A 27687-nucleotide genomic window follows, 5' to 3' on the forward strand; every position below is an offset into this window, starting at 1 on the left:
CTAACATCTCCTTCATCCTGGTTATATGTAAATGGATGCAATTGTTGCTGTCATCTCTTCCACTTTCAAATACTTTGGTTTGTCTGAAGATTAGTGGGCCTATATACAATCTGTACACAATAAATGGATGTGTAAAAAAATAAATGAATTTTTTATTTTTGTAATGTTGATCTTTTAGCAGCAGGTATTTAGACTCAGCTGTCATGGAGAAAAAAAATCTCATTCTCCCTTAAAGCCTCTTCTTATTGAAGACTGACTTTATTATTTTTGGAGATTGTCTTGTGAAATGTCATCACCATACAAGGAGATGCATTTTCAGCTAGCATAGTGAGTTTTGATTAAAAGGCAAAAATCTATTAAGCTGATACTGCATTCAGTTTAGATTCACTTAGAGAGAGTGGACCAGGATGAAGAGTGATGTGCCTGCTTTACAGATACAGATTTGGACACTACTATAGAGCTAAATTACTACACTCCAAGGCAAGCAATATTAACTTACCCTGGAGGAATAAGTAGGGAGGGGCTCTGACATGCCATCACGTCAGATATGAAGCAGTCAAGCACACAAAAGAAAAGTTAATACTTGGACATCCAAAGAGCAGATAAAGGTCATAGGCACAGAAAGGTGCAAGATTTCCTTTGGAGGGGCAGACCACCACTTCCAGAAGTGGGAGCTGAAATGAGTTGTAGCCTTTTTTTTGTATAGACAAAGTCAAACAATGTGTATGTGGAAACAGAAACAAGGCATTCCCTGAAATGAGGAAATTGGTACTGAGGTCTCTGAAATACTGTGTAAAAGGAAGATGGGGTACAGGAGTCACACACCACCCTCTCCTAAGAGGAGAATAAAGTCAACACCACACCTATATAATGTCTTGCCAAGGAACAGTCATATTCTGTAGAAATGTATTAGCATGTTTTTAATTTGTAATCAAATTGCAAGGTGAGAATTTCCCCTCTAGAATATAGCAGAGGGAAAACCCAGGATACAAACATTAGTGAATGCACAGCAATTGTAACCTGTCAGTTACAAGGTGTCTTTAGCAGAGGCAGGATACAAAGTGTTCACATTCAGGTTAAGTAAACAAGTAATGGTTACAATCATCAGAATAAGAGTATTTTCCATGGGTGCTTGAATGAGTTCCTTGCAGACCCTTCATAGCTGCATCACCTGTCAGGAACCAGAAATTTAGGCTCTCCAGCTCAAAATACACAGATTGTTTAAAAAACAGGGAATACTGAGTTTTATCCTTCTCTGGTAATGGCATCTGTACTCCCTAGAGAACATGACTGCATTTGAACAAATGTGAAAAGGAGTGAGTCAGTCAACACAAGAAATACAGCTCTAGCCAGGATACAGCCCTGGCTGCTTTGTGATTGATTTAAAAAAGCATGTTTTTTCTTCCCACTGACTTGACTACTTACTCTGCTTTCCACCCAGACCTACATGATAGCGTGACACAAAGATACATACATGTGCTAATGTTTCTATTTCCACAGTTTCATTATTTTACAAGACCTGTAGGCACCTATCTGTTATGACAGTAAAAAGGCAGCAAATAACTTTAAGGTATAACAGAACTGACAACAAGCTGGAGAGTACAAGCCACATGCACAACAGGAACAGAAGTTCTCAAGCTGTCAGAGGCACAGTAAAGGTCACTGTACTACAGAGGGATTTCTTTCATCCTCAGACAAGCAAATACACTTTCTTGAAAAATCCTTAGAAAGCTATTTCCTGAGTGTCTTGGAAACTGCTCAGCAGATGAAAGACTGACATTTTCAACTCCCAAGCTTGCTCTCTTCATTGTAGTCACTTCTGTGAGACACCCAAGGTCCCAGCTATATCACTCAAAGTACTCATCTTTGAGAAAGGTGAACGCAAAATCTTAACATGTAAGATGAAGAGGTAAATACAAATGCTACAAGAGGTAGCTGGGAGTGAGTCACTAAGGTGAAAGATAATGAAGTGGAAACCAGAGTAATATTCAAGTTCAGAGCGTCTAGAAAGAAACACAAATTAAGACCAATCTCACTGTCTGCCCTTCCAATTAGATAAGGTGGTTTCATCTATGATAAGATGTAGAGGAAAAAAGAAAGTAATTCAGCACAGCAACAGAAAACCCAGACTGTGCATTACATGACCCTGCCTGATCTGCACAGGCACAGGGGTCCTTGAGAAGATGGAGGCTTCTATTCATTCCCACAGAAATGATGATAGTCAGGACAAAGCTGGGAAGTGCAGCATAGAAGAAGGGCACGAGGAACAGCATCTGCAAATGCTGATTTAGTTTCCCATGGTTGGCATAACCACAGCAGGCTTGGTATCGGTGGCATCTTCCTCTTTCCATTGAGAAATTACAGTTTTCAGCTGTGTGTAGAACTGCACTCCCTGACGGAAAGAGGAGACATGAGGATCAGATGTTTAGCCATACGAATTCGTCAGGTCTGCACTAGTGATGTATCAAGCAGTTTTTCCTTTATCTACAGAGGACTGAGTTTTTCTCAGTGGGAACAATTCCTGTCAGCCTGTTCCTTTTACTGCTTCCCCAAAGATTCTGGTTTTGTGAGAAAGCTTGCTACTTCTTGCTCCCTTCTCAAATCTCCTAAGACAAGACTTGCTTTTTTGTATTTAAGGAGGGATTTGCTATTGCATTATGGTGGCTGTGATCACTGGCTGGCCTTCACTTTCCTGACTGGGACAGCTTCGAGGTCTCTTTACTCATGATGGCCATCTCCCCATTGCCACTGATAATGTGATTTAGCACAGTTCAACCCAACAGAGTACTCTGAATCAGTAAGATACCTGCTTGCCATAGAAATTGGTGTCCCCTCTGAAAGAAGCACGAGAGCCGGTGAAAGAGAACATGGGCAGAGGGACTGGGATTGGAACGTTGACACCCACCTAAACCAAAGGAAAGCTGCCATGTTAATCACAAGAAGTAGCAGACTGCAGATCACTCTCCAAAAGCTACTGAATTTTGTTTCCTTCTGAGGCTGAGCAGTCAGTGATTAGTTACTACAGTGGATGGCTCCCCACTATAAAAGGTGAATACTAACAGCAACAGTCCTAGCTTGAACGTACCTGCCCCACATCTACCAAGTGAGAGTATTTCCGAGCTGTGGCTCCATTGGTGGTGAAGATTGCAGTTCCATTTCCATAGGGGTTATTGTTTACCATCTTAATAGCATCATCCAAAGTGTCTGCTTCCAGAACAACTAGGACAGGTCCAAAGATTTCCTCCTTGTAGCAAGTCATGTTTGGCTGCCAAGACAAACAGCAGAAAAAGCAGCTTGCATATAGGACATAATAAAACTTATCCTAGTAAACAGGATACAGTAAAAACACATGCTGCTAATGCTCAGGATATGCTGAGGATCACCCAACATACTGCATTGCCACAGGCTATCTTTCAGTCCTCCTTGCCTTTTCACAAGTTCCCAGGCCCTGCCATCTATCTAGTCCATTAAAGAGGGCAGCACTTGTCATTTCCAGAGCGCTTTCTGCTTTTACCACCTGCCTAACCTCACTTACAAGGCTGATTAAGACCAGGATTAATTCAGCATAATTCAGTTCTTGTTGAGAAAATTACTAGAATCTGCTATCCCTTCCAACTTGGTGTCCAGGCTTTATGGCTGATAGTTAGCAACATCTGACAAATACAGGAACACCAACTGAAGAGTAATTTAACCACTAACAGCTAATTCAGCAAGCTTCAAAACATTCCCTTGAGAAGTTGTAAGTTTTACATGACTTAGTATATTATTAACCATTGCATTAAAAAAATAAGAATCACAAAATCTCAGTGAAACTTTTGAATACCTATTTATGACACAGCACCGTAAAGCGGTTTGAGATGTTTAATGAAAATAAGATGACAAAATTCTGAGACACATTAAAACCCTCAACTATCTAATAGAATAAATTCAAGAAAATACTAAGAATACGAAGTACAATAGGAGAACTTTCAAGAAGGGTTTTGCTATCATGAAATCACCCAAAGGCTCACAAGGAATTGAATACTTTTAAGGAAAACATACCAACTAATTGCATAAAAATAAAAGAATGAATGTAGGTATGAAAACTCAAGTGAATGTATGCCTGGTAAAGAATACTCCCCCCCATTAATGTCCATCTGTTGCACACCATGCATTACATTGAGAGGTTGATTCAACGTTATGAGTATATTAAAAAACAAAGACATTTTGTATCTTACCTTGAAATTATTCTCATCAAGACTTCCACAAATATTTAGCTTTTGTTTCTGCAAGTCCTTAAATTGCAAACTGAAGGAATGTGTAATGGGCTGTTTGTTGTATTCTTCCTTAGGCATCTGCTGCTGGCCATTACTACAGGTAGCACAATAGGGTTGATGGACAGTTTAACATAGTACAAACTGCCTGTCTCTTCTTTGAATTGTCTGCAATCCATCCAGGTTAAAGATCATTAACCTCACTCAGAGTGTGTTGCAGCACTGCAGATTCTTTTATCACCTCCACAGCTGCATTACAATGAGCACTTCAGTGGAACCGTGCAAGGGAAGGCTGAGCCATTTATGGACTTTCTACCTAGTGATTATTGATTACTAACTGATCTGTGTAACCCATTTTTCAGTTGGCCCTGCAATACCACTATCAAGCACTGGTTTTGGTCATCTTACCTTGACCTTGGCAAGAATTGTTGGCCCAACAAAATTGCCATTTTCATAGCCCTTCACTTTGATATTACGTCCATCTAGAAGAAGAGTGGCACCTTCTTTTACTCCTTTCTCAATCAGATGGCAAACCCGTTCCTTAGCTTGGGGACTGATTAGAGGCCCTAGGTCTGCTCCAGGCTGGTCTCCTGTGAAGAGAGAGAGAAATCAAGATTTTAACCCTGACAGCTTCCTCTTCACAAGCATCATAGAGAGAACTACACTGGCAGGAAAAATCTGAACATCCTTATGTTTCTGGGACACAGAACAAAGGTTTGAGACATTAATGAACAGTACTAGTCTGCAACTCACAATCAACAACTAAGAGAAGTCATAAGCATATGTATAATCTTATATCACTGGGAAGCTGAAGTTCAACAACAGATTCTTCTCAGACAGGAACCTTTTTCCCTTTGCAGGACTCTAATGAATGTTAGAAAGGGTGATTCTGCTAGAATTAGTAACAGTCTAGTGTTTCCAAAGCACTTGCAATTTTTCCTTTTATTACATGCTTATTGCAAATTGGAAGGATTTCTAAGTGAGGCTGCTATATAAATGACAGGTTTGAGTTAAACACAGGACACAACCTCAAAGCTCCAGTTAAAACAAGACTGATCCTGTAAATCTTGCATCACAGTCATACGCCAAGCCAGCCTTCTTACATATTCCTAAGTCCAAGACTAGGGCTATATTTCCCAATCCAGACAATCTGCTAGCTCCTACCCCTACACAAATCAATGGTACCAATAGCTCCAAGGGACACACTGTAGTATGGCAGGTACACTGACCTGAAAAGCTACAGTTGTACAGAAGCAAAGTACCTCTTAAGAAATTTTCAGTCTGTACCTGCATTTACACGTAGATTTTTGGCTCTGTCCACAAGCTCTGGCAGCCATTGCTGAGCTTCTCCCACTAGAATTGCTGTAGACAGGGCCATGCAGCGTTGGCCAGCTGCTCCAAAAGCAGCTCCAACCAACTGGTTCAAGGTGTTCTCTTTGTTGGCATCAGGCATAACCACACCATGGTTCTTGGCTCCCTGCAATGTAACACACACCCAGTCTCCCATCATTAACCACCTCAGACCACTTCTTTTCCAGTTTTCTGGCAGTATCTTCATACATTAGCGAGGATTCTGCCGCCAACAGGCTGGCAAGAGGGGCAGCCTCGTCACTTAACTATCAGTAGCAAGGTCAGCCTCTGCTGCCAAGTGGTGTGGTCTGTTTCAACATCCACAGCAGACAGAGGCAGTCTATGTGTTAGCATGTGTTCCATGCAGAAGCATTACCATGTTGGCCTGGACTCTCTTGCCATTCCGGGATCCTCTCTCGTAGATGTACTCGCCAGCCTGATTAGATCCCACAAAACTGATTGCTCTGATATCCGGGTGGTCACAAATGAAATTCACAGCTTCAAACGGGAAACAATACATTGTAACTGTGCTGCACAGCTCCCTCTGTTCCCATCCCCACAGTGCTAGAACCATATATATTTTTTTTCTTATTAAAGAACTTTCTTCTGTGTTTCTTACATCTGAGTATCCCCATTACCTCTGTGCATTTCTCCACTAATTTCTCAGCATGCATACTCCTGCTCCTGTCCTCAAACACCTGTCTCTCTGCTATCTCTTTATGCTTTGGGCATCTTCGAAGTGCCCACTGCCATCTTTTTATGCTTTGGGCATTTTCCATGGTGCTCAGGTGATGCTAAAGCAAAGTTACTGTTGTGTATTTCTATCCTCACGTTCTGAAGCTATTTGTGTGCATGTTAGGACCTATAATCCCTCAATGTGTGTTCAGCGAGGTATTTAATTCTTGTTTAGGCTTCCCTTGGGAAATGAAGATGATTTATCTGTCTATTTCAGTTGAAGCTTAGGTTGCTAAATAGAATTTGAGCACTTACATGCCTTAGGAACTCTGACCCCAGCCCTCAAATTCATATCTCCTGAAAGATTTGGTACAGGATGGCAGAGAATCTCCCAGTCTTCCTTCATCTCCATCAAGAGGGTTGAAGCATCTGTTCAAACCTATCTAACAGCAGCAGTATCAGACTCTCCAAACAGTACCTCCGCTGAATACAGACCACAGCATTTAAACACTCCAGGAATCTCTCAGGAAGGGCTATTATTACCTTCATGTTGTCCATGGATGATATTCAGGGTCCCATCGGGGGCACCAGCATCCTGAAACAGCTTAGCAAGGAACATGAGTGCTCCTGGCACACGCTCAGATGGTTTCATCAAGAAGGTGTTTCCACAAACCATAGCCATGGGGAACATCCAAAGAGGAATCATGGCTGGGAAATTGAATGGTGCAATTCCAGCACAGACGCCCAGAGGCAGACGATAGGTGCAAGTGTCCATGTCTTTAGTGATGGAGGGCATGGTCTCTCCCAGTATGAGGGATGTCACGCTGCAAGCATGTTCAACCACCTCTGCAGCAGAAAGGGCAATACGCCACTGGATGATCTCTTAAAAATTAGTCCCCAAACTCCCTTCTCACCACTGCCTTGACCGAGGTCTTCCAGCCTCTTTCCCCACACCTTAAAACTCATCGTGCTCCAGAAAATCCCTTTTCTTGGCCAAGCATCAAGAGCTCTTTGTGAATGGATTCTCTCTTGAGTGTGTCATATGTCTTTGTGATAGGAACACAGACACCACAGCCCCAGTAAAAAGCCATACATATAGTATTACTGTACCACCTGGGACTCAGCTTTAGACATCTGAGCAGAAGCAAGAAGTTCTTGGGCCTTTACAGCAATCTGTAGTCACTCATAAGTATAGGAAGGATCTAACAATTTGGAATTGATTTAAGGGAAAGCTACCTAAGGGAACTTTTCAGTTTAGAGTTACAATTGCCCCTTTTCTTTCAGTAGGGGCTATAAATGGAGCTACTTGGACAGAGTTCCAGAGCAATCAGTTGCTCAGGAGACTCTCTCCCTTCCTATGGGTTCTCAGAGCCCCTTTTTTAACAGGAGGAGCCAGCAGCTTACGGAGGCCTCGGAACACATCTCCCTCAGCATCAGCCAGGGTCTTCCCTTGCTCAAAGGTGATGAGCTTTGAAATTTCTTTCTGAAAATGGAAAACACGAAGTTTATGAATGTTAGGAAAGTGCCTGTCCATGAAATAGGGTGCAGGGATAAGACAGTTTAACAGTTGAATACCACCATAAACAGACTGAACAGAACCTGTAAAAGTCTACAATGACTAATTTGCTCCTTGTAGACAAGAAGTCAATAAGCCACACAGGTGACACTTAAGAAAATACAATCATGGATTGCCTTGTACTCTACAGCTTTCATGTGTCAGACCACAGGCACAACAAAGAAGCAATCAGGAAAATCCAAAGACATAGTAACATACTTCTCCTGCTTGTCTTTATCAATTGGCACATTCTCCATCAAGGTTGAAAGTTCTTCTTGTGGTCTTTGGGTAAAGGGACAAATGTAAAATAATAATCCCTAAGAAGCACTCTTTGTCCCCTTTTGATGAAGAATGGTTTGCTACACCTCTCAATGACAGTGTCTCAGTTGATTCCTCAATCATGGCAGCAGGACCTCATCAAGAGCTCTGTAAACTCTGAGTATCTCAATTGAATTCCTACAGTCAGTTGCAACGCATTCAGCAACAGCCATCACACACAGCTGTGGTGTCTCACCAGATTGTCTTTGATGAGTTGTTGATAACGCAGAAAGATTTGCTGGCGACTCAAAATGGATGTTTCTGACCAGGTCCAAAAAGCCTTTTTGCAAGAAGCCACAGCTGCCTCCATCTCACTGGCTGTGGCTTTTGGTACGCGGCTAACCACTTCATTTGTGGCCTGAAGAAAAAAAAAGTACATCAAAACTCAACTTTTTCCACCTGTCCTTGGCAATCATTGAACAGTCCTCTTGCATCCTGTTGTACAAGGAGCTGTAGTTCTGAGCAGAGAAGTACAGAAGAGACAGGCTTCTTCCTTGGTGCACAGAAAAGGCCTGGGCTACAACTGGAGTAGTTGGAAAATCTGCACTCTACACATTTCAAATTAAGCACCTAGAAAACTGATGCAGTGCTGATTTTTAAGCTGGAGTTTAAGTCACTTGGCTATCTTGAAGCTTTCAGAAAATACAAAGCAAAGGTTTCTGTGACTGTGGTCTGTTGCCTCTGCATCACCTTAGCTCATCTGCTGTCCCTCTTGCACATTAAATAAGTCAAGGTTCCTTTGAAAAAGCAGTGCTAATTACACACTCATGTACTAATGCTAGTTTACCTAGACTACTAACCCACAATAGTACCTTTACAAGCAGCCTTAGTTCTACTGTATTTAAACTTTAAAAGCTTGTCTTTGCCAGTTTAACCTCCTTCTGGTCACCATATAGAGACTGAATGAGCTTCATGAACATGGCTCACTGCTCTCATCACTTCCACAAAGGAAGTCAAAGTAGGGTTTTACAGAGAAGTCTTAGAAACTGCTGTCCACATTCTTACTAGGTGGGGGGAGGGTCAGAAGGGTCAAAATTCTGAGTGCAACCTCATGTCCACATCTTTGGTGGAGGACTCAGACAACTACAAGTGCTAATAATCAAAGATTATTTTGCACTGCATAGCATCCAACTTCTAAATTCACTGTGCAAAACGTGGCTTACAGATAGAAGCTCTCTGAAAGGAAAGGAGCTTCAGCTGTCAGGATTTTTTGCTGTGGTCCAAGAGTGAAATCAGTCTCTATCAGGACTCACATTCAGCTGTCATCAAATCACATCTAGTTGATTTCACATACAGGGAGAAGGAAACCTTTTGGAAACATGGCATGTTGATCACAGAGCCTTTCTATGAGCAAAGGAAACATAAGTGGAGTTTAAGCTTCCTTTCTGGAGACCAGGTTTTATAACACAGGGGAGATAAAGGAGGTCATCACTTTCCTAAGACTGCCATTTTCATATGAGAAGGAAATTGAGAAGCAGTTACACAGTGCTACATCCATCTTAAGATCCAAGTCTAAACATTTCTCCAGAAATGTATGCACTTTGTCCCTTTGCCAAATGCTTGAACAGAGGCACAGACCCTTGCTGCACACTGACTGCTAATATATACACTGAGACCACTTCACTTACCGGGTTGTGGATATCAATCCATTCAGTAGTTTTGGACTCAACAAACTTCCCATCAATGAAGAGTTTGGTTGTTGGCTGTGGAGGACAAAACACTGGACAGTGAGTGATCTCTGCCTCAAGATGCCTAAACACAAGGCTTTATTACACACAAGCCTTCATCGTTTACCACTGTGCTGCCTGCTAAAAAGTCTAGATCCAGTTTACAGCCAAGACCCAGATAACTGCTTAAGCTGAAATTTTTCATGCTCTCTGCCCCATTTTCTCTCCCTTTACACCAAAATGGCCAAAATTCTTTCTAAAAGCAGTTACAGAAAAAAATACATTGCTATGCTTAAGTTCAGAACTATTTAAATCTACTTAATCACCCAATGTTTACTAAGGTAGAAAACTGAAAACCTGTAATTCATAAATGTTCAGAAGTGACAGTTAATAATTCTCCTTCTGAGAATTCAGTGTACCCAGAGCAAACTGTACTACGTGTTTCCTTCCCACCAAGCCACTAAGTATGTTCATCTCTCCAGCTCAGAGCTGTGGGAATAAAATTGGACTTTACCCACTCCCCACTTGGTCCTGCAAAAAAGAGCAAGGGATCCACATCTGCTAAATTAACAGTGACTGTCCTGGCAGGCAGCACAGAAAATAGAACTTTCCAACTCAGGCACAGAGGGGAGAAAAGGGAAGTTTGGAATAAGAAGTTCAGGTAAATGTAGGACAGAAGTAAAAACAGGTAGAAGCTGTAACTAGCACTGGATAGGCATCAAAATTGTCATGCAGGAAAACAGATCAGGACTATGTATTAATTAAGAAACTAGGAGCTGATATTGGGAGGTAAGGAAAGAGATAGAAGAAAGCAAGAACCAGTTAACCATGCCACAAAACAGTGGCTTGGGGGGGGAACAGATAACAAGGGGAAAAAAATCTGTGGTGTGAAGTACAAAAATGGGACAGATCAACGGCATTGGGATATAATTCCAAATATATCAGGAAACTGACTAAATTAGGACATGGAATTATGAGAGGGAAATGAGGACTGAGATGCTATCCGAGGTATAACAAAGGGAAAGAGATCAGAGGAAAAATCAGGAACATAAATGGTGTTGGCTGCACAAGTAAGTACAGTGAGAAGTGGATGAGAATGAAAAAAAGTGAACAACAATGAGAGTTGGGACAAGGTGAAAAATAAGAAAGCTAGCATAAGAAGTGTAAAGAAAGACTGTTAATGGATAAACAAGGATTTGGGAGGTAACATCAAGAGTGAATGAAGAAAACCCACCAAACCCAACTTGCAGATGATTATGCAGCTGGAATTATACTTGGGAAAGACGAAGAAATCTGTCCCTACAAAACACAACCCCGTCTAGAACCTGGAAAGAAGCACAGGAAATCTAAGTCCCCTGACTGAGATTCCTGACTGTCAGTAAAGGTCTTCTAGTGCTGGTTTAAAGAATGACAAACTACTACTATCAGTCACTCCATTAGCCCATGTGCCATGTATCTGCAGCGGACCTACAAGCTCCAGTGCTTTATATCCCATGTGGACTTCAGTGCAATGGAATTTATGTTCTTTCAGATTGCTTAAAAGGGATATCTAGAAAATTGCACATACAAAGAAAAATATTTTAAGTGAGCCAGGAAATGTTGAATTAAGAGTGATCGTGCTTTTCCCTTAATATCTCCACCATTTTTTTATACGGAATAAACCCGCTGTGGGAACAAGGACTGTAGCAAAGCAGACTCTTCAGAGAATTGTGATCTAGCTGTTCAAAACTTGGACAGTGTACAGCCATGGATGCAGGGGAAAAAGAAGGCACTGCAACAGTTAAAGCTGTTTGGTATTGCCCAAAGGAAATCAAATCCTCTCCCTTCCATAAATAGGAGATAGGAGGCCAGTCCACACAGCTAGAAACAATCTTTTTTTCCCCCCACACATTATAATTAATCATCTAGTCTATATTAAGTTTTGCTGATCTTATTGAAGAGATATTACGAATTGTAAAAAAAAATCTAAAAGGACGGGGTGCACACACGGCACAAGCACATGGGAGAAAAACGAAGACGCGATGGTCTGACCTACCGCACCGCCGTTAGGTGTACCTGCTGAGCCAGGTAGGGCTCTCCGCAAGACGTAACTTGAGGCGATTCCCAGCAGGTGCCCCGGCGGCACTTCCCAGCGCCAATCAAACAAACTTGACATTGAACGCTTTTCCCTTCCCTCTAGTTGCGCACTGGGGCCCTCCGCGCCCCGAGCACGGGCAGTCCCAAGCATCTGTCCCTGAAATACCAACCCGGAGCCACGGCGACGAAAGCCGAGCTCAGCAGCTGGAAGAAAGGACCTTACAAGAGAAGATCCGAGAGCAGCCCTCGGCCGGCTGCGGAGGGCAGCAGCGGCGCCCGGCGCTTTTTCTCGCCCTCTCCTCGCCCGCTGCCTCTGCTCAGAGCGAGCGAGGCCGCTCCTCAGGCCCTTCGCCCACCCTGCCCGAAGGCTCCGCAGGACGGACACTCACCACCGAGGAAGAGGAGAAGGAGGCGGCAGCTGAAGTAATCCAGGGGGTACCATCTCTCCGTGGCAGCTGGATGGGAGGGGAAGTACAGACCAGAGCGATTCTTCAGGACTCTCGACTGCTCCCGGCCCTCCCCAGCTTGGGTCAGGCAAGCAGTCACCCACCCATCCCCCGCTGCACCGCCATTGACTACTCCCGCATCGGGACCGCCCCACCCACGGGGCCCCAGTGCCAGGTGGGCCGCGACCCCTCTCTGCCGCTCGCACTGCTGCCCCTTCCCGAGCCGCAGGAACGGGAGCGGGACGGGGGACCGCGGACTCACCCTCAACGCCACGCGTCGCCGCCCGCCCCAGGCACCACGCGCCACCGCTGCCGCCGCCATCCCGACCGAGGGTCGCTGCCTTGCGGTCCCCGACGGAGCCCCTCGGCCCGCCCCTGCCCGCCGGGGCACCGCCCCCACGCGCTCATTGGTCTCCCCCTAATTGGCCTCTTCCCTCCAGCGGAGCCTTTGCGGCCCACAGCCAATCGCCGTCAGCAAATTCCCCCGCCCCCCGTGCCAGGCCGTGGATTGGCCGTGAGAGCTAAGCCGCCCGCTGACCCTCAGAGGCTGGATCGGCCGAGCACCGCCCCCGCGGTGACGCCTCCTGGCGGTGGCCGTGGGAGCGACACGTGGTGTTCAGGGCGTGGTTTGTTTTTCCTCTCGACACGCGCTGGGGTTTTCCTCCCGCGGTGGAGACGCGTCACGTGAGGCGGGCAAGATGGCGGCTCCCACGGACGGTAGGGCGCCAGGACGTGGGCTGTGCCTCTCCGTTCCCTGTCCCGTTGGTGGGGTCGTGCCTTACCTCTTCTCTGTTGCAGGCACCGACCTGGAGACCTCGCTGCTGAGCTTCGAGAAGCTGGACCGTGCCTCCCCGGATTTGTGGCCCGAGCAGCGTAAGTCTGGCGGGCCCGCGGCCGTCTGTCAGCTGGGGCGGGAGGGGAGCCCCTTCCTGCGCAGGCCAGGCACGGGATGGTTACGGAGGGGAAACTTGGGGTGCTGCCGCCACAGGTTCTCACCCCGCGCTCTCTCTTCCTAGTGCCTGGTGTTGCTGAGTTCGCCGCCTCCTTCAAAAGTGTGAGTGATCGCTACTTCGCCTTTCGTGTTACCCGCTGCCCCAGTGGAGGTTGATCTGCTTCTTCTTGTGGGCTTTGTGTCTTTGTTCTGTACAATATATCTCCGTTATTATTTCAGTATGTGCTAACCTAATCCTTTTGCTTTCACTGTGTCTTTTATATGTATTTATGCTTCATGCTTTTTATGCTTTTTAATGTGGACATTACATCTTGGAAGAAATAATACTTTAAACTTTGGTAAATCTTCCTTTTCATACTGACTGTGATTTGTGTAATTTTTTTTAACTCTAAAAAGTCCTGGAAAGGCTAGAAAACAACACAAAACATAAAAATATGTCTGCAGAGCACCTGGAATTCTCATATTTTTTTGCTGTTAATGTAGCCAGTTTTCAATGTGAGATTAGACTTTGTATAATTCTGAAAATGCACTTGTCTGAGTACGAACTTACGGCTTTTTTTCCAAACAGCCTATTACAAATTCTCCTCCCAAGTGGATGGCTGAATTAGAAAATGATGATATCGATATGTTAAAGGGTGAGTATGGACATGGTTAGTAGGAAGTGAAGTTGTCACAGCAGTTAGGAATTCAATACTTGCTTAAAGGACTTAAAATACTCATTCTTCAGGTGTTCTGGAGATGGCCCTGTGATCTCAGATCTCTAGTCCTCCCAGGTGCAGAATCTTCAGCTCAGGAGTCTCTTTATCTTGTTAACAATATGCATCTTTCCTTAATCTAAGTAATCTCCAAGGGAATATCCAGATGTCAGTGGCAGGCTGGTTATTCAAAACAAGCATGCAGGAACTAGTTGAACAGTGTAATATTACATAAAATGTTCAAGAAGGACAGGGAACTGCTTGAGAGAGTCCAGCACAGAGCCACAAAAATGATTAACAGAGTGGAACATCTTGCTTAGGAGGAGAGACTGAGAGAGCTGGGGCTGTTTAGCTTGGAGAGGAGGAGACTAAGGGGTGACCTCATTAATGTTTGTAAATATGCAAATGGTGAGTGCCAAGATGATGGAGCCAGGCTCATCACAGTGATGCCCAATGACAGGACAAGGAAGTTGAGGCATAGGAAGTTCCATGCAAACATGAGGAAAATTTTTTTCACTGTGAGGGTGATGGAACACTGGAACAGTCTGCTTGGGGGGTTGCAGAGTCTCCTTCTCTGGAGATACTCAAAACCCACCTGGATGCATTCCAGTGTGATCTGGTATGGGTGATCCTGCTCTGGCAGAGAGTTTGGACTGGGTGATCTTTCAAGATGCCATCCAGCCCCTAACATTCTGTGATACATTTCCATTGCCTTGCTTGCAAGTCTCTTGCTGCATAAGTATAGTGGGTAGTGGTGTGATTTTTTTTTTTTTTTTTTTTTTTTTGGTGGGCCTCATGTAATCAAACATGATGATCAGCTTGGAGTTGTTGATTGACTTGTTTGGGGGTGGTCTTTGTGTGTGTCTTCACTCATAGATCCAAGATCTGTAATCAAATGGTTAGGCTGTATGAGCAAGTTAGAGAAGGGCCAGCTAGCATGTAGATTTTCTTCATGTTATAGCTATTAGTTTGCAGTAAACATCCTAGAGCATGCTCCAAATGAACTGTTTCAAAAGGAGAGTAGGACAACTTGACTTCAACTTGCTGTGAGAAATGTGGTTATTAATAACACATTATTAATGTATAGTAAGTCTATTCCCTTGCATACTCTTGTAGCTTGTTCATGTAGCATTGTGAATTTACAAGAGCTTCCAAAATACAAGTTGCTCATTGCAATGATTACAGTATGGACCAGATCTGTGACTGTTTGTTTTTTTTTGGTAAGGGAAGCTGGTCTTTTCTGAGTGAGTTAAAATCAGGAGTGGCATCAGTATGAATTTTGAACATGGTCTGTTCACTGGAAATAGATCTCATCAGTAGTAAACAGGTAAACTGTCACTATGTGGCCATAGACAGTGTTAAAGTTCATGCTTTTCTCTGTTCTTAGAACTGGGGAGCCTCACCACAGCTAACCTGATGGAAAAAGTTCGTGGCCTGCAGAACCTGGCTTATCAGTTGGGACTGGATGAATGTAAGTGTGGTATGCAGGTGGGACTGACTGCATTGCAGATCTTCCCACTGAAGATGATAAATTTTTATCTGGAAAGTGTGTTGACACATCTGGCAAGTGTCTGACAGTCACAATTAGTGACTTTCCAAAACAGGATGAGAGTGAGCTTACATCTCTAACCTATGGCCCACCTCCATGGAGGAGACAGCAGAAGCAGCAAGAGGTCATATGCCAGTCTGCTGTGGCATACAAACTTATGTTCCTGTCTTAACAATTGCCTTAGATAAATCGGGTCACTTTTGCTTCATTTCACACTTGACATACTAAAGCTATTTCTCTGAATACTTGTGGCAGTATTTAGAACAAACTTCATGCAATGCTTCCACAATGCCTTTCAGCACTTGGTGTTCATATTGTTTTCTGCTTTTGTATCTTTTTTTGGTTATTGTTTTCCACACTGAATTATGGCAGGAGGTGATGTCACTGAGTGCTAAAGTTGACCTTCACCTCACTTACAAACAGCTGATTTTTGTTAGCTTTTTAAGGAGTAGCTGCTTTTGTCATTGTGTTTAGGACTCTCTTGTCAACTTTGAGGATTTCAAGAGTATTGTATTTTAAATGCGACCTGTACATACTGATACATTTATTTTTCTTAATTTTGCTCTTAGTTGCAGTTACTCTTAAGCTACACAAAACACCAAAACAGGTTTTTCACCTTCTCTTCAGTGGATAGCAAAAAAGCATTGATAGACCTTTAGAGCCTTCCTGACTGTAAACCTAGGATATCCTGAGTCTTAATGACCTCTTAATAAGAAAGCATATTTTAACATACTCCTTTCAAGATTATTTTAATTCCAGTGCTAACATCTATTAAGAGTCTGTGAAGCATTTAGTGAAGTAGAAGTTGGAATAAACAGTATAAAACCAAGTCAAATATGAAGACTGGCTGATGATTTAATTTCTCAATTTAATTAACCTCTAGGCTTGAATGTCAGACAGTTTTGTCCTGATAGATGGAATTTAAGCAGAGCCTGGGTTATTTCAGAACTAACAAGGTTATTGTTTCTTTAGGAATATTTGTGGCATGCATTTCCATTTATTTCTACTGAGAAACATTAAATATGGGAAGAAGACAAAGCAAGCAAACAGTGAAATGCCTGCAGTCCCACAGTTGAAACCTTTAGTCTATAGTAATGTTGAATTTTCAAGCATTATGAAGGTTTTTCATGTTCATAACTTGTCACTGAAGACTGTTTTCCTTTAGGTTATAAAGCATTTAATGCTATCTTTGTTATAATATACATTTGCCTTGGGAAATTTTTCACAGAAAATTAGATGCAGAGTTTGAACAGAGCTGCTCAAGACTGTTTTTCTTAATACTCATTTTGAAGATCTTTTCTCTTACAGATTTAGATAATGAACAGATCTTTTGGATTTTTCTTTTGGTTCTCTAAAGTAAGGGAGTTGTAGTTGTGGTCCAGAGGTACTGGACTTTATTATCTCTTTGTGTATTAAATTGGCTGTTACTTGAGGTGGTCTTTAAAAACCTGAATTAGCACCGCTGCTTGTCCTGTCTCCTCTAGATGGCACCATGAGGCTTCCCATAGAAGTCTTATTGCTCTTTTTGTGAAACTCCAGTTTGGATTATGATTTGAGGTTTTCTTTCCAAGGTTGTGGGGTTTTTTTGGTGACGTTTCCTGTTCTGAATGTGCACAGGTGGCAGTTTTGGTTTATTTTGTTTATTTTTTCCTTACCATGTTTTCAAATGTTTTATCTGTGTTGAGTGCGAGAAACAGTTCTGCAACAGGCTTCCTCCAGCTCTCCTCTTCTACATCCCATCTCAAATCCTGTATATTTTCAAACACTTCAAATTTCATTCAAGATATTGATACAATGCTGTGATTCCTGCAGTACTGCATGACAAATGGATCTGTTGAGTGGCTGTAACGATATGATGTGGTCTGGTTTTGAACCCATTCACAGCACACTTGATGTTAATTTGGGTACCGTTTGAAAAGTTTATTCATCAAGATATTTTTGTAACACTGAAATTGAAATCCAAACAATTGATTTGAGATGGTGTAGTTTGGTAAATTAATAATTACTGAATTACATGCCTTGTTTCTTAATTTTATATGAGCTGTCTTAGTACTTTGGCTACATAAGTGGGCTTTCTTGACAAATCTAGAATAAATGTGTTTTTGCTGCTTTCATCTAGGAACAGTTAAATACTGTTATCCATATTATTATGTCATTCCTACTCTCCCTAACTTTTTGGCCATGGTTGGAAGGGCTATCTTCTATAAATCAGAATTTCTTATTTGCACCATTTAATTTGCTGATGACTTATGCTGAAGATCTTTGTTATGCATCAGAAAGGGTCTCCAGGGTGATCTTGGGGAATCTTCTTCAGTTCTCATCCTAGCATGCTAGTATGTAGGTTGTTGCTCACTTGTGCCTGTTCCTTGCAGAATATTCTTCCCTTCAGAGAATAGCCCTCTTTGAATGAACCAATTACTTTTCTTCTAATTTTACTGTCCTCTTAAAGGATAAGGTTATTCTTAGGTTTCTGATTTGTGTATTTTGCTACAAAGTGGTTCTGATGTTCTCCAGCAGCTTGCAGGCTCAGTACCTGGTATAAAGAATAATAAAATCTGTAAAAATTAAATAATTTTTGAACATCTTTTCTGAGGTTCAAGCTTGTGGTGCCTTACCTTCTTTTTATGTTATGTAAAATTCTGCCTAGTCCTCTTACTTGTTACTGCTTTTCTTTTTGCTTCAGCTCTCTCATTAGAGCTTCTATTTTCATTCTTGTCAAAGCTATTTTCTTGGTTAGAGGACATTTAAAGCATTTTTAGTACTAAAAAAATCCTGCTTTGTGGATTTTATTGTCTGTGATAATGTGGGTATTGTAAGAGTGGGAGGATGAACAGGGCTCAATGAACACACCTACTTTTAATTGTTCAGGTAGTTAGGGTGACTTTGGGAGGCATACTATCACTGATGAATGTGAACTGCAGTCAGTCAGTGAGTCTCATTGCTGCTGCTGGCAGAAGTCTGGGGGGAGAAAAAGGTATAGGCATGGGTACCTTGTTATGAGCTTTTTTTCCCACTCTTTCACTTCTGCTTTGCTTGGAGCACAGAGTAGTGAGCACTGCAGAGTGAAGAGACCACAGCTGATGTGGGAAGCAGGAGCTGATTCTTATTTGGGAATCCTGTCACAGATCTTGACTCAATGATTGTGGCCCAACAAAGAGCAAGTTTTGAAACAATTTGTGTAAATAACTGCAGATTTAGATACCTAACTTTGTTTTTCTACTGTATGACCTCTTGCAGCTTTCAGAACAACTGTGTCAAAGTTGACTTTAAAAGATTTTTAGTCTTGATTTCATGAGTTAGCAGCTCTGGGAAGTGCATTTATTGCTAGCAAGCAAACTTAAGCTGGTGTTAAGAGACTTTTGTTGTCCTTTGTTGCAATTATTTTTAAAGATCTGCCTTGTCATCCTTTTGAATACATATATATATATACAGAAACATGTGTCTGAGAGCTACATACATAGAAAGCCGTACATTTTTCTTTTAGATTTAAAAAGTAAAATAAAAAAACAGTTTTTTTTTTTCCCAAAATTTGAAACAAACCTATCTGTGAAAGTAACAGGTAGAGTGGGGAAGCACAAAAAGCACCATGTCACTGAAGGAGTGTGATTATTCAGGAGACCTTTTGGAAGCCCTTCTCTGTGTATTTCTGATATTTTTCAGATGACATCTGCTCTGCTAGTTCAGAAGTCCTAAACTCTGTGTTTGTGTAAAGTTTTATTCATATTTTATATATATATATATTAGATATGTGATCTGGTATTGCAGCCGTGTTTACGGAATCTCTCTGATTCCAAAGAGATTATCTGGCTGCTAAGTTATCACAGTATGGCTTTGGTGATATTGCTAGAATAAAAAGCCTTATTCTTCTTAAGCCCTAATATGGTTGTGAAGGTAATGGTGCTTTTGTGCACTATCTCCCTTAAATATTAGGAAATGTGGGATGACTGACCCCACAGATGTGAATACTATTTCTAATTTGCTTCTTGGTGATTTTTTGCTCCTCTGCTCTACTACATTAAGTTGAATTTTTCATTTGGAGTCGAAGCTCTTTTGTGCTTTTCCTACTGTAAAATTGGGAATGTAAGAATTATCCAGTGTCGAATCTTCACACTCTTGAAGGTGCAACGAGACAGCTACAAGACATGCTCAACCAGTTCTCCCTAGTTATGGTCCCTTGTGGCTTTCATTAGACTCTAGCAACTTTGCTCCCATTTTCTTTATAATGCTAATTTATTTTCTGTATGTGCTCAAGCAAATTAAATACTAAGGGTACTGTGGAAGGGCTGTGTTTGATGGTAGTTATCAAGGGCCAAAGAATTAGACCTGGATAACCTGGGAAGTGTCAGGTAAACAGCAAAAAGTTTGCCATCCTGTATCACCACACTGGTGAAGGAAAAGTCAGCCAGGGTTTAGTCAGTCAGTGATAGTTTTTATTAATATGAAGAATGAGTAAATGACTAGGAGTTTTAGTCTGCAGAGAGACAACTGGTGCACCATGTGGGAAAAAGAAAGACTTGTAAAACTGATTAATGCAGAGAATGTGTGAATAAGGAATGACTCTTCACTGTTGCTCATAGTAGAGGAGCCAGAGAGAATAAAACAGTGTGTCAGAACAGGCGTGAGGAGGTATCACAGTATATCAGAGGTTGGAAGGGACCGCAAGAGATCCAACCCCCCTGCCAGAGCAGGATCACTTAGGATAGTCCACACAGGAATGCATCCAGGTGGGTTTTGAAACCCTCCAGAGAAGCAGACTCCACAAGCCCCCTGGGCAGCCTGTTCCAGTGCTCTGTCACCCTCGCTGTAAAAAAGTTTCTCCTCATGTTGAGGTGAAATCTTCTATGTTCAAGTTCGAACCCATTGTTCCTTGTCTCATCACTGTGAACCACCAAAAAGAGCCTGGCCCCCTCCACTTGACACCCACCCCTCACATATTTATAGACATTGATCAGATCCCCTCTCAGTCTGCTCTTCTCAAGACTAAAGAGCCCCAGGCCTCTCAGTCTCTCTTTATAGGGGAGCTGCTCAAGTCCCCTAATCATCCTCATGGCTCTCCATTGGATTCTCTCCATCAGTTCTGTCTCTCTTGAACTGGGGAGCCCAAAACTGGACACAGTATTCCAGGTGTGGTCTCACCAGGGCAGAGTAGAGAGGTAGAAGAACTTCCCTAGACCTGCTGGACACCTTTCTTGATACATCCCAGGATCCCATTGGATCCATTGTTGTTCCGTGGAGAACTTGCTGTCCACCAGCACTCCAAGATCTTTCTCTGTGGAGCTGCTTTCCAGCAGGGCAGTCCCTAACCTGTCCTGGTGCCTGTTGTTATTTCTCCCCAGCTGTAGGACCCTGCACTTGTCCTTATTAAACTTCATGAGGTTTGCCTGCACTCAGCTCTCAGCCTGTCCAGGTCAGGTTGGATGACTGCACAGCCTGACAGGTGTCAGCCAACCCCCCCCAGTTTTGTATCATCAGTGAGCTTGCTGAGGGTACTCTCAATGCCCTCATCCAGGTCCTTGATAAAGATACTGAACAAAACTGGACGCAGTACCGGTCCCTGGGGGACACCACTTGCCACAGGCCTCCAAGTTGACTCTGTGCCATTGATGACAACCCTCTGAACTCTGTTGTGGAGCCAGTTTTCAATCCACCTCACTGACCAGCCATCTATGCCACATCTCCTGAGCTTTTCTGTGAGGATGTTATGGGAGACTGTATCAAAAGCTTTACTGAAGTCAAGATACATGACATCCACTGCTCTTCCCTCATCTACCCACCTGGTCATAACTTCATAGAAGGCTATCAGATTAGTTAGACAAGATTTCCCCTTGGTAAATCCATGTTGGCTACTCCTGATAACCTTCTTGTCTTCCATATGGTTAGAGATACATCCACTGTGCATTAAAGTCAGAACTCGTTGTTCCTGGAGGTTGTGGGCATGGACTTTATTTTGCTCAATAAATGAAACAAATTATTAGAAAATAAATCCATCAAGTGAGCCTGACTACAGAGAAGTCACCTGTGGCTTGGAAATCTTGGGGGATGCAGAAGGCTGGGAGAGGTTACTAGGCTGTTACTACAGCTGTGTGCTTCCCTGCTCTTACACTCTGCTGTAGGTGTTTGCCATTGGTGTGTCAGAGTCAGGGTGGTGGTTGAACCTTTTATTTGACAGTGGGTTTTTTTCTGTAAGTGTATTTATTTTAGTAATACGCTAGACTGTAGGGTATTTAAGCAACCACTGCTAGAAATCACTAAGGTATCTTCATAATGGAGAGACCCTTACAGAGACAGCAAGAGATTAATGGACACATGAATGAGGAACAGCTACCTTGCTCCTAAGTTAAGCTGTCCTTGGTTGTGAATTGTAGTCCTCTGTAGCCTCAGCAACCTCTGAAATTTCTGGAGAATCATAAAGGAGTCCTTCTGATCTCCAGGCTACTTACAAATTGCTACTCTTTCACAGATCAGTAGTCTTTGGTTTTCATTTCTCTCAGATGAAGGCTGTCTGTTGTGATCTCTTGCCTGCAAGTTCAGCTATTTTGTAGGTTTGGAGGAGTAGAGCAGTTCTTTTTCCTTCATCAGGACTCAACTGTAGCATATTTTGAAACATACAGAGTTAGTTCTTCCTGTGATCCTTGCAGGCTGCTTTTGACATGGATGATTTCAAAGCTAGGATAGCTGCTCTTCTCCCTACATGGTTGAATGTTAATTCACTCATTCACTTGTTTGGGTTTGATTTGGGTTTTTGCGGGAGGGGTTGCTTTTGTTGTTTTAGGGGGGTTTTGGGGGCTTCTGTTTATTTTTACTCTTTTATCTTTTTTTGTTTTTACTTTTTTGATGCTGATCATAGGTAGGATGTGTAAATCAAAGAGTCAGTCTTTGGTGGGCTGGATTTGTCTGTTAAACTAAAAATCAGAGCATGAATTACTGAACTTTGTAGAAGTTGTTGAATTAGAATCAAATTAAGGATAGAAGGAAGAACAATATATCCTCTTAGTGAAACATCTTTCCTTTTCTGTAATGGACTGTCTTTTGTAGGAGTGTCTAGGTGTAGCATCAATAGGCTCCACACAAAACATGTGGCCTTCATACCCAAACAGGCATATATCAGTGATGTAATTGATCAGGTAAAAATATTTCCTGACCATAGCCACTTTTTCTTTAGTTGTAAGTTAATCAGCACAGAGCCTTTTGAAGCTCAGAAGCCTTACTTTGTGAACGTGACCCCACTTCCTGCAGTCCAGTGGCTTAGTGGCTTTTTCTAGTTGCCTAAGTGCCTTTTCTGGTCTGCATGCACATTTGTTTGTAAGAAAATGTTTCAAATCCTTACATTTGTAGGAAATCAACATATTAACAGGTGTGTGTAATAAAGAATGTTTCAATACTTGGTGTCAGTAGGGTGTCTTGTCTCATGGTGTCTTCTGAAATCTCTCATTGGTCTATTTTAAGAAAAGCTCCATATCCACTCTGCATGAAAAAGTGAGCTGGATTCTTGTGGTTTCTTGTTGGTCAAAACGAAGATTTGGATTCTATGCAGAAGAGCAGACGCTTTCTGAAAATTAACTCTCTTATTTCCTTGGAGAAATAGACTACCTAAAGTGTTGTGCTGGAGCTGGAGAAGAGAACTGACTTTTCTAAAAGGAAAAAGGAAATTAAGTGAAAGATGATCAGACCTTGTCCTTGTGGGGGACTTTAACCTACCAGACATCTGCTGGGAACTTAATTCAGCAGAGAGGAGACAGTCCAGAAGGTTCCTAGAGTGCATGGATGACAACTTCCTGATGCAGCTCTTAGGTGAACCTACCAGGGGTAAGGCTCTGCTTGATCTGCTGTTCTCAAATAGAGAAGGGCTGGTGGGAGATGTGATGGTCGGAGGCTGTCTAGGGTGCAGCGACCATGAGATAGTGGAGTTTTCAATATGCAGGGAAATAGGGAGGAGCAGTAACAGAACCCTCACTTTGGACTTTCGGAGGGCAAACTTCAGGTTGTTCAGGCAACTTATTTGGAAAGTTCCCTGGGTAACAGCCCTTAAGAAGAAAGGGGTCCAGGATGGTTGGACCTACTTCAAACAGGAGCTCTTAAAGGCACAGGAACTGGCAGTTCACACATGCCATAAGACGAGCCGGCGGGGAAGACGACTGGCCTGGATGAGCAAGGAGCTCCTGAAGGATTTAAGGGAAAAAAAGAGGGTTTATCGCCTTTGGAAAGGGGGGGGAGGCAACTAGTGATATGTTTAAGGATGTTGTTAGATCATGTAGAAGAAAAGTTAGAGAGGCAGAAGCACAGTTAGAAATTAAACTGGCCGCTTCCGTGAAGGACAACACAAAGCATTTTTATAAATATATTAATGCTAAAAAGAGGGGCAAGAGGAACCTCCACTCTTTATTGGACGTGGAGGGTAACATTGTAACTAAGGATGAGGAGAAGGCGGAGATTCTAAATACCTTCTTTGCCTCCATTTTCAACAGTAAGGCAGGAGGACTTCAGGATAACTGGCCTCCTGAACTGGTTGATGGGGTCAAGGAGCAGTGTTGTACTCCTGAAATCCATGTGGAATTAGTTCGAGACTTGTTGAGTCACTTGGATATTCACAAGTCCATGGGACCTGATGGGATTCATCCTAGGGTGCTGAAAGAGCTGGCAGATGAGCTGGCCAAGCCTCTGTCCATCATTTTCCACCAGTCCTGGGTCACTGGAGAGGTCCCAGAAGACTGGAAACTGGCCAATGTGACACCCATCCACAAGAAGGGACAAGCAGAAGAACCTGGGAACTACAGGCCTGTCAGCCTGACCTCAGTGCCAGGGAAAATCATGGAGCAGATTGTCTTGGGGGCAATCACTGCATACCTGAAGGATAGCCAAGGAATCAGGCCCAGCCAACATGGATTTAGGAAGGGCAGGTCCTGCCTCACCAACCTGATCTCCACGCCTGGTGGACGTAGGAAAGGCTGTGGATGTAGTCTACCTGGACTTCAGCAAGGCCTTTGACACTGTCCCCCACAGCAAACTCCTGGCCAAGCTGTCAGGCTGTGGCTTGGACAGCAGCACTCTGCGCTGGGTTAGGAACTGGCTGGAGGGCAGAGCCCAGAGAGTGGTGGTGAATGGTGCCACATCCAGCTGGCAGCCTGTCACTAGTGGTGTCCCCCAGGGATCAGTGCTGGGCCCCATCCTGTTCAATATCTTTATTGATGATCTGGATGAGGGGATTGAGTCCATCATCAGTAAATTTGCAGATGACACCAAGTTGGGAGCAGGTGTTGATCTGCTAGAAGGTAGAAGGGCTCTGCAGAGGGACCTTGACAGGCTGGACAGATGGGCAGAGTCCAACAGGATGGCATTCAACAAGTCCAAGTGCCAGGTGCTGCACTTCGGCCACAACAACCCCATGCAGAGCTACAGGCTGGGGTCAGAGTGGCTGGAGAGCAGCCAGACAGAAAGGGACCTGGGGGTACTGATTGACAGCAGTTGAACATGAGCCAGCAGTGTGCCCAGGTGGCCAAGAGAGCCAATGGCATCCTGGCCTGCATCAGGCATAGTGTGGCCAGCAGGAGCAGGGAGGTCACTGTACCCCTGTACACAGCACTGGTTAGGCCACACCTTGAGTACTGTGTCCAGTTCTGGGCCCCTCAGTTTAGGAAAGATGTTGAATTGCTGGAGCATGTCCAGAGAAGGGCAACGAGGCTGGTGAGAGGTCTTGAGCACAAGCCCTATGAGGAGAGGCTGAGGGAGCTGGGACTGTTTAGCCTGGAGAAGAGGAGGCTCAGGGGAGACCTCATTGCTGTCTACAACTACCTGAAGGGAGGTTGTAGCCAGGAGGGGGTTGGTCTCTTCTCCCAGGCAACCAGCACCAGAACAAGAGGACACAGTCTCAAGCTGCGCCAGGGGAGGTTTAGGCTGGAGGTGAGGAGAAAGTTCTTCACAGAGAGAGTGGTTGGCCATTGGAATGTGCTGCCCAGGGAGGTGGTGGTTTAGATAGTCATGAGGTTTAGGGTGACAGGTTGAACTCGATCTTTGAGGTCTCTTCCAGCCTTCTTGATTCTATGATTCTATGATCATGTGTTGTGGATCCAAATCTATACCCACAGCAGGAATCTCAGTGCCAGTTATTAGAAACATAAAGCAATGTTCTTAGCAATCTCCTGGACAAAAGAGTAAGGAGGATGCTCACTTTTTGTTACAAGTCGGCACCTCCAGAGGTTTATTTCTAGCACTAGAGTGTCTGTGTTAATCTGAATGAAAAGAAAATATTTTGGTGTCACCTACTTTATTTTAAATATGTTGGACTCAGAAGAGAACTCTATGTGCCAAGTTTAGTGCTCATTATGTGCTTGAACTTTAAATACACAGTTTATTTATTCTTGCAAGGAGAGCTGTCCTGAATAGGATGAAGCAGTTTGAGGTGTATGTACTTTGATTATTTGTGCTCTGCTTGGAATTTCTTTTGTAGCAACTGTTTTTGGTTTTGGTTTGGGGTTTGTTTGTTTGGGGTTTTTTTGTTGTTGTTTTTTTTTTTCCCCCTTGGTTAGTTTCCACATTCTTTGCCTTGCTGAATGAATCCTCATCATGTTTCAGTTTTGCCTGAAAGCATATTTCTCCCTTATTTTGTTATTTAGTACTGTGCTTGGCAAGGACTTTATGTGGAGTAGTATACTTCATGTGCTTCAGAGCTTGAAGGCAGAGTTTTATGGCTGGGCAGCAAAATTATGCTCCTTGGACACTAGATTTCTGTAATATGCAGTTAGCTTAAGGATTTACTTAGTAGAGTAAGTGGACCTGAAAATGTATCACACTTTGGATTGTTCGTTGGTGAGTTAGGAGATGATGACAAGAGTTTTTCAGGACTACACAATCAGTTGAATGGTTGGGTTTGTTTTGCTGATAGAAGAAAATAGGCTGTTTTCAGTTTACATTCATAGTAATTATTGGTCCTTATTTGATTGATTGTTTCAGAGAGGTGAAAAGAACAGTTATGTCATCTGTTAAGGTGTTTATATGGCCCTGTCACTGTGATGTCCAAGCTGCTGTGATTGCCATATCAAGCCTTGGCCTCTCTCCCCCTTCTCTTTATACCCTCCTCCCACACTGTAGATCTGCTTCTTCATTTTAATGCACGGCGCTGTGGTAAGAGATACTCTGCATCTGCGGGAGGACGAGGACATCACCTTTCCTTATACTGCTCACTGGGTGGTTTATTTACAGGCAGGATCCCTCCAGGGCAGCTCCTGTTGGAAGAGCAAAACATCAGAATTCCAACTTGAAATTTCCATTTGTACGTGATCTGTGAATTAGCTAATTTTGACATGTAGGTAGTTAAGAAATGATTACAGTCAGAGGAGTCATGACCTCAACTTTTCATCATCTCCATTGGCTTGTGCCCCAGTTTGGAAGTGAAGAAGGTATGGGAAGTTTTAATTGTACCTGTGTGATTTATCCTCAGTCAGCTCTTTAATTTCTTCTGGCTGTCTGAGGTTTCCGACATGCTGTAAATTTCTCCAACTTTTTCATTATCTGCAATTTCTTTATGACTCATGAATCGGAGTGGAGAGAGAGTGTGGATTTACAGCAGAGATAAACATGTCCATAAAGTCTGTATCTGTGTCAGTAATTGTACTGCTGTCAGTGACTGTCCTGTTTTACAGGTCTCTCTTGGGAGAGGAACACGCTTTGCTACCAGTGTCAGAGAAGTGTTCACTTTGATTTGCATTAACTTGCCAGGAGATTAGGTTGTGATGGTGAGGATGGAAATTGAGTCTGGACCTTGGCTGCTATTGTTTGGGATTTTTTTTTTTTTAATAAGTGTGTGTGTGGTTGAGTTGCCCTCTATGTGCAGAGGCAAAAAAATAAATAAAAAAAGCCCCAGGTTCCTACTGTTCTTAAATGCAAAATCAGGGAGATACAGTTGACTGATGAAATCAAATGTGATACCACCCATATGCATAAATTGTGCATTCTTACCATAAAACAAATGCTGTATCTAGGTAACTGTCATATATGGAAAAAATACTGCATGGATCCCTAGGGTGGTCTCTGCCTGCTGGTGAAGTAGAATAAATATTTGTCTAAGATTTAAGAAATTTCTGCATCTTTGCCTTCCCTCTCCTCTGAGGGGGAAGTGCTAGTGTGGATTTCGATGGTGAGTACTAATACAGCATCA

The 27687-nt window shown here is 43.1% G+C and overlaps 2 protein-coding genes across 3 annotated transcripts in view; one reads left to right on the plus strand and one right to left on the minus strand.

Annotated features, from left to right (window-relative positions):
• Positions 1-2194: 2194 nt before the first annotated feature.
• Positions 2195-12662, minus strand: ALDH6A1 (aldehyde dehydrogenase 6 family member A1). Its single transcript, XM_054400109.1, has 12 exons — positions 12603-12662; positions 12284-12349; positions 9780-9854; positions 8348-8509; positions 7683-7761; positions 6822-7124; positions 5980-6101; positions 5541-5730; positions 4662-4843; positions 3086-3265; positions 2807-2905; positions 2195-2392 (listed from the first exon to the last, which is right to left on the minus strand). Exons 1-12 carry the CDS (start codon positions 12660-12662, stop codon positions 2288-2290), a joined length of 1623 nt encoding a protein of 540 aa, XP_054256084.1. The 3' UTR covers positions 2195-2287.
• A 371-nt stretch (positions 12663-13033) lies between these two features.
• Positions 13034-27687, plus strand: part of LIN52 (lin-52 DREAM MuvB core complex component) — a 50059-nt gene continuing 35405 nt past the window's right edge. Inside the window, exons 1-5 of one of the 2 annotated variants that reach the window (XM_054400096.1) lie at positions 13034-13057; positions 13139-13213; positions 13357-13394; positions 13861-13927; positions 15375-15458. In XM_054400096.1, the coding sequence (XP_054256071.1) occupies positions 13039-13057; positions 13139-13213; positions 13357-13394; positions 13861-13927; positions 15375-15458 (283 nt within the window). In that variant the 5' untranslated portion in view covers positions 13034-13038. Of the gene's footprint in view, positions 13058-13138; positions 13214-13356; positions 13395-13860; positions 13928-15374; positions 16514-27687 lie in introns of those variants that run through there. The other variant, XM_054400095.1, reaches the window with a different exon arrangement.

Source organism: Indicator indicator, chromosome 4 (assembly GCF_027791375.1).
Source record: "Indicator indicator isolate 239-I01 chromosome 4, UM_Iind_1.1, whole genome shotgun sequence".
Lineage (NCBI taxonomy): Eukaryota > Metazoa > Chordata > Aves > Piciformes > Indicatoridae > Indicator > Indicator indicator.

Coding starts and splice junctions, on each gene's coding strand:
- ALDH6A1 (XM_054400109.1), bottom strand. CDS start 12,662: ATGGCGGCGGCAGCGGTGGCGCGTGGTGCCTGGGGCGGGCGGCGACGC. Junction 2,906..3,085: donor ACTTGGTAGATGTGGGGCAG/GTACGTTCAAGC, acceptor CCTTTGGTTTAG/GTGGGTGTCAACGTTCCAAT. Junction 2,393..2,806: donor CCAATTTCTATGGCAAGCAG/GTATCTTACTGA, acceptor TCTTTCCGTCAG/GGAGTGCAGTTCTACACACA.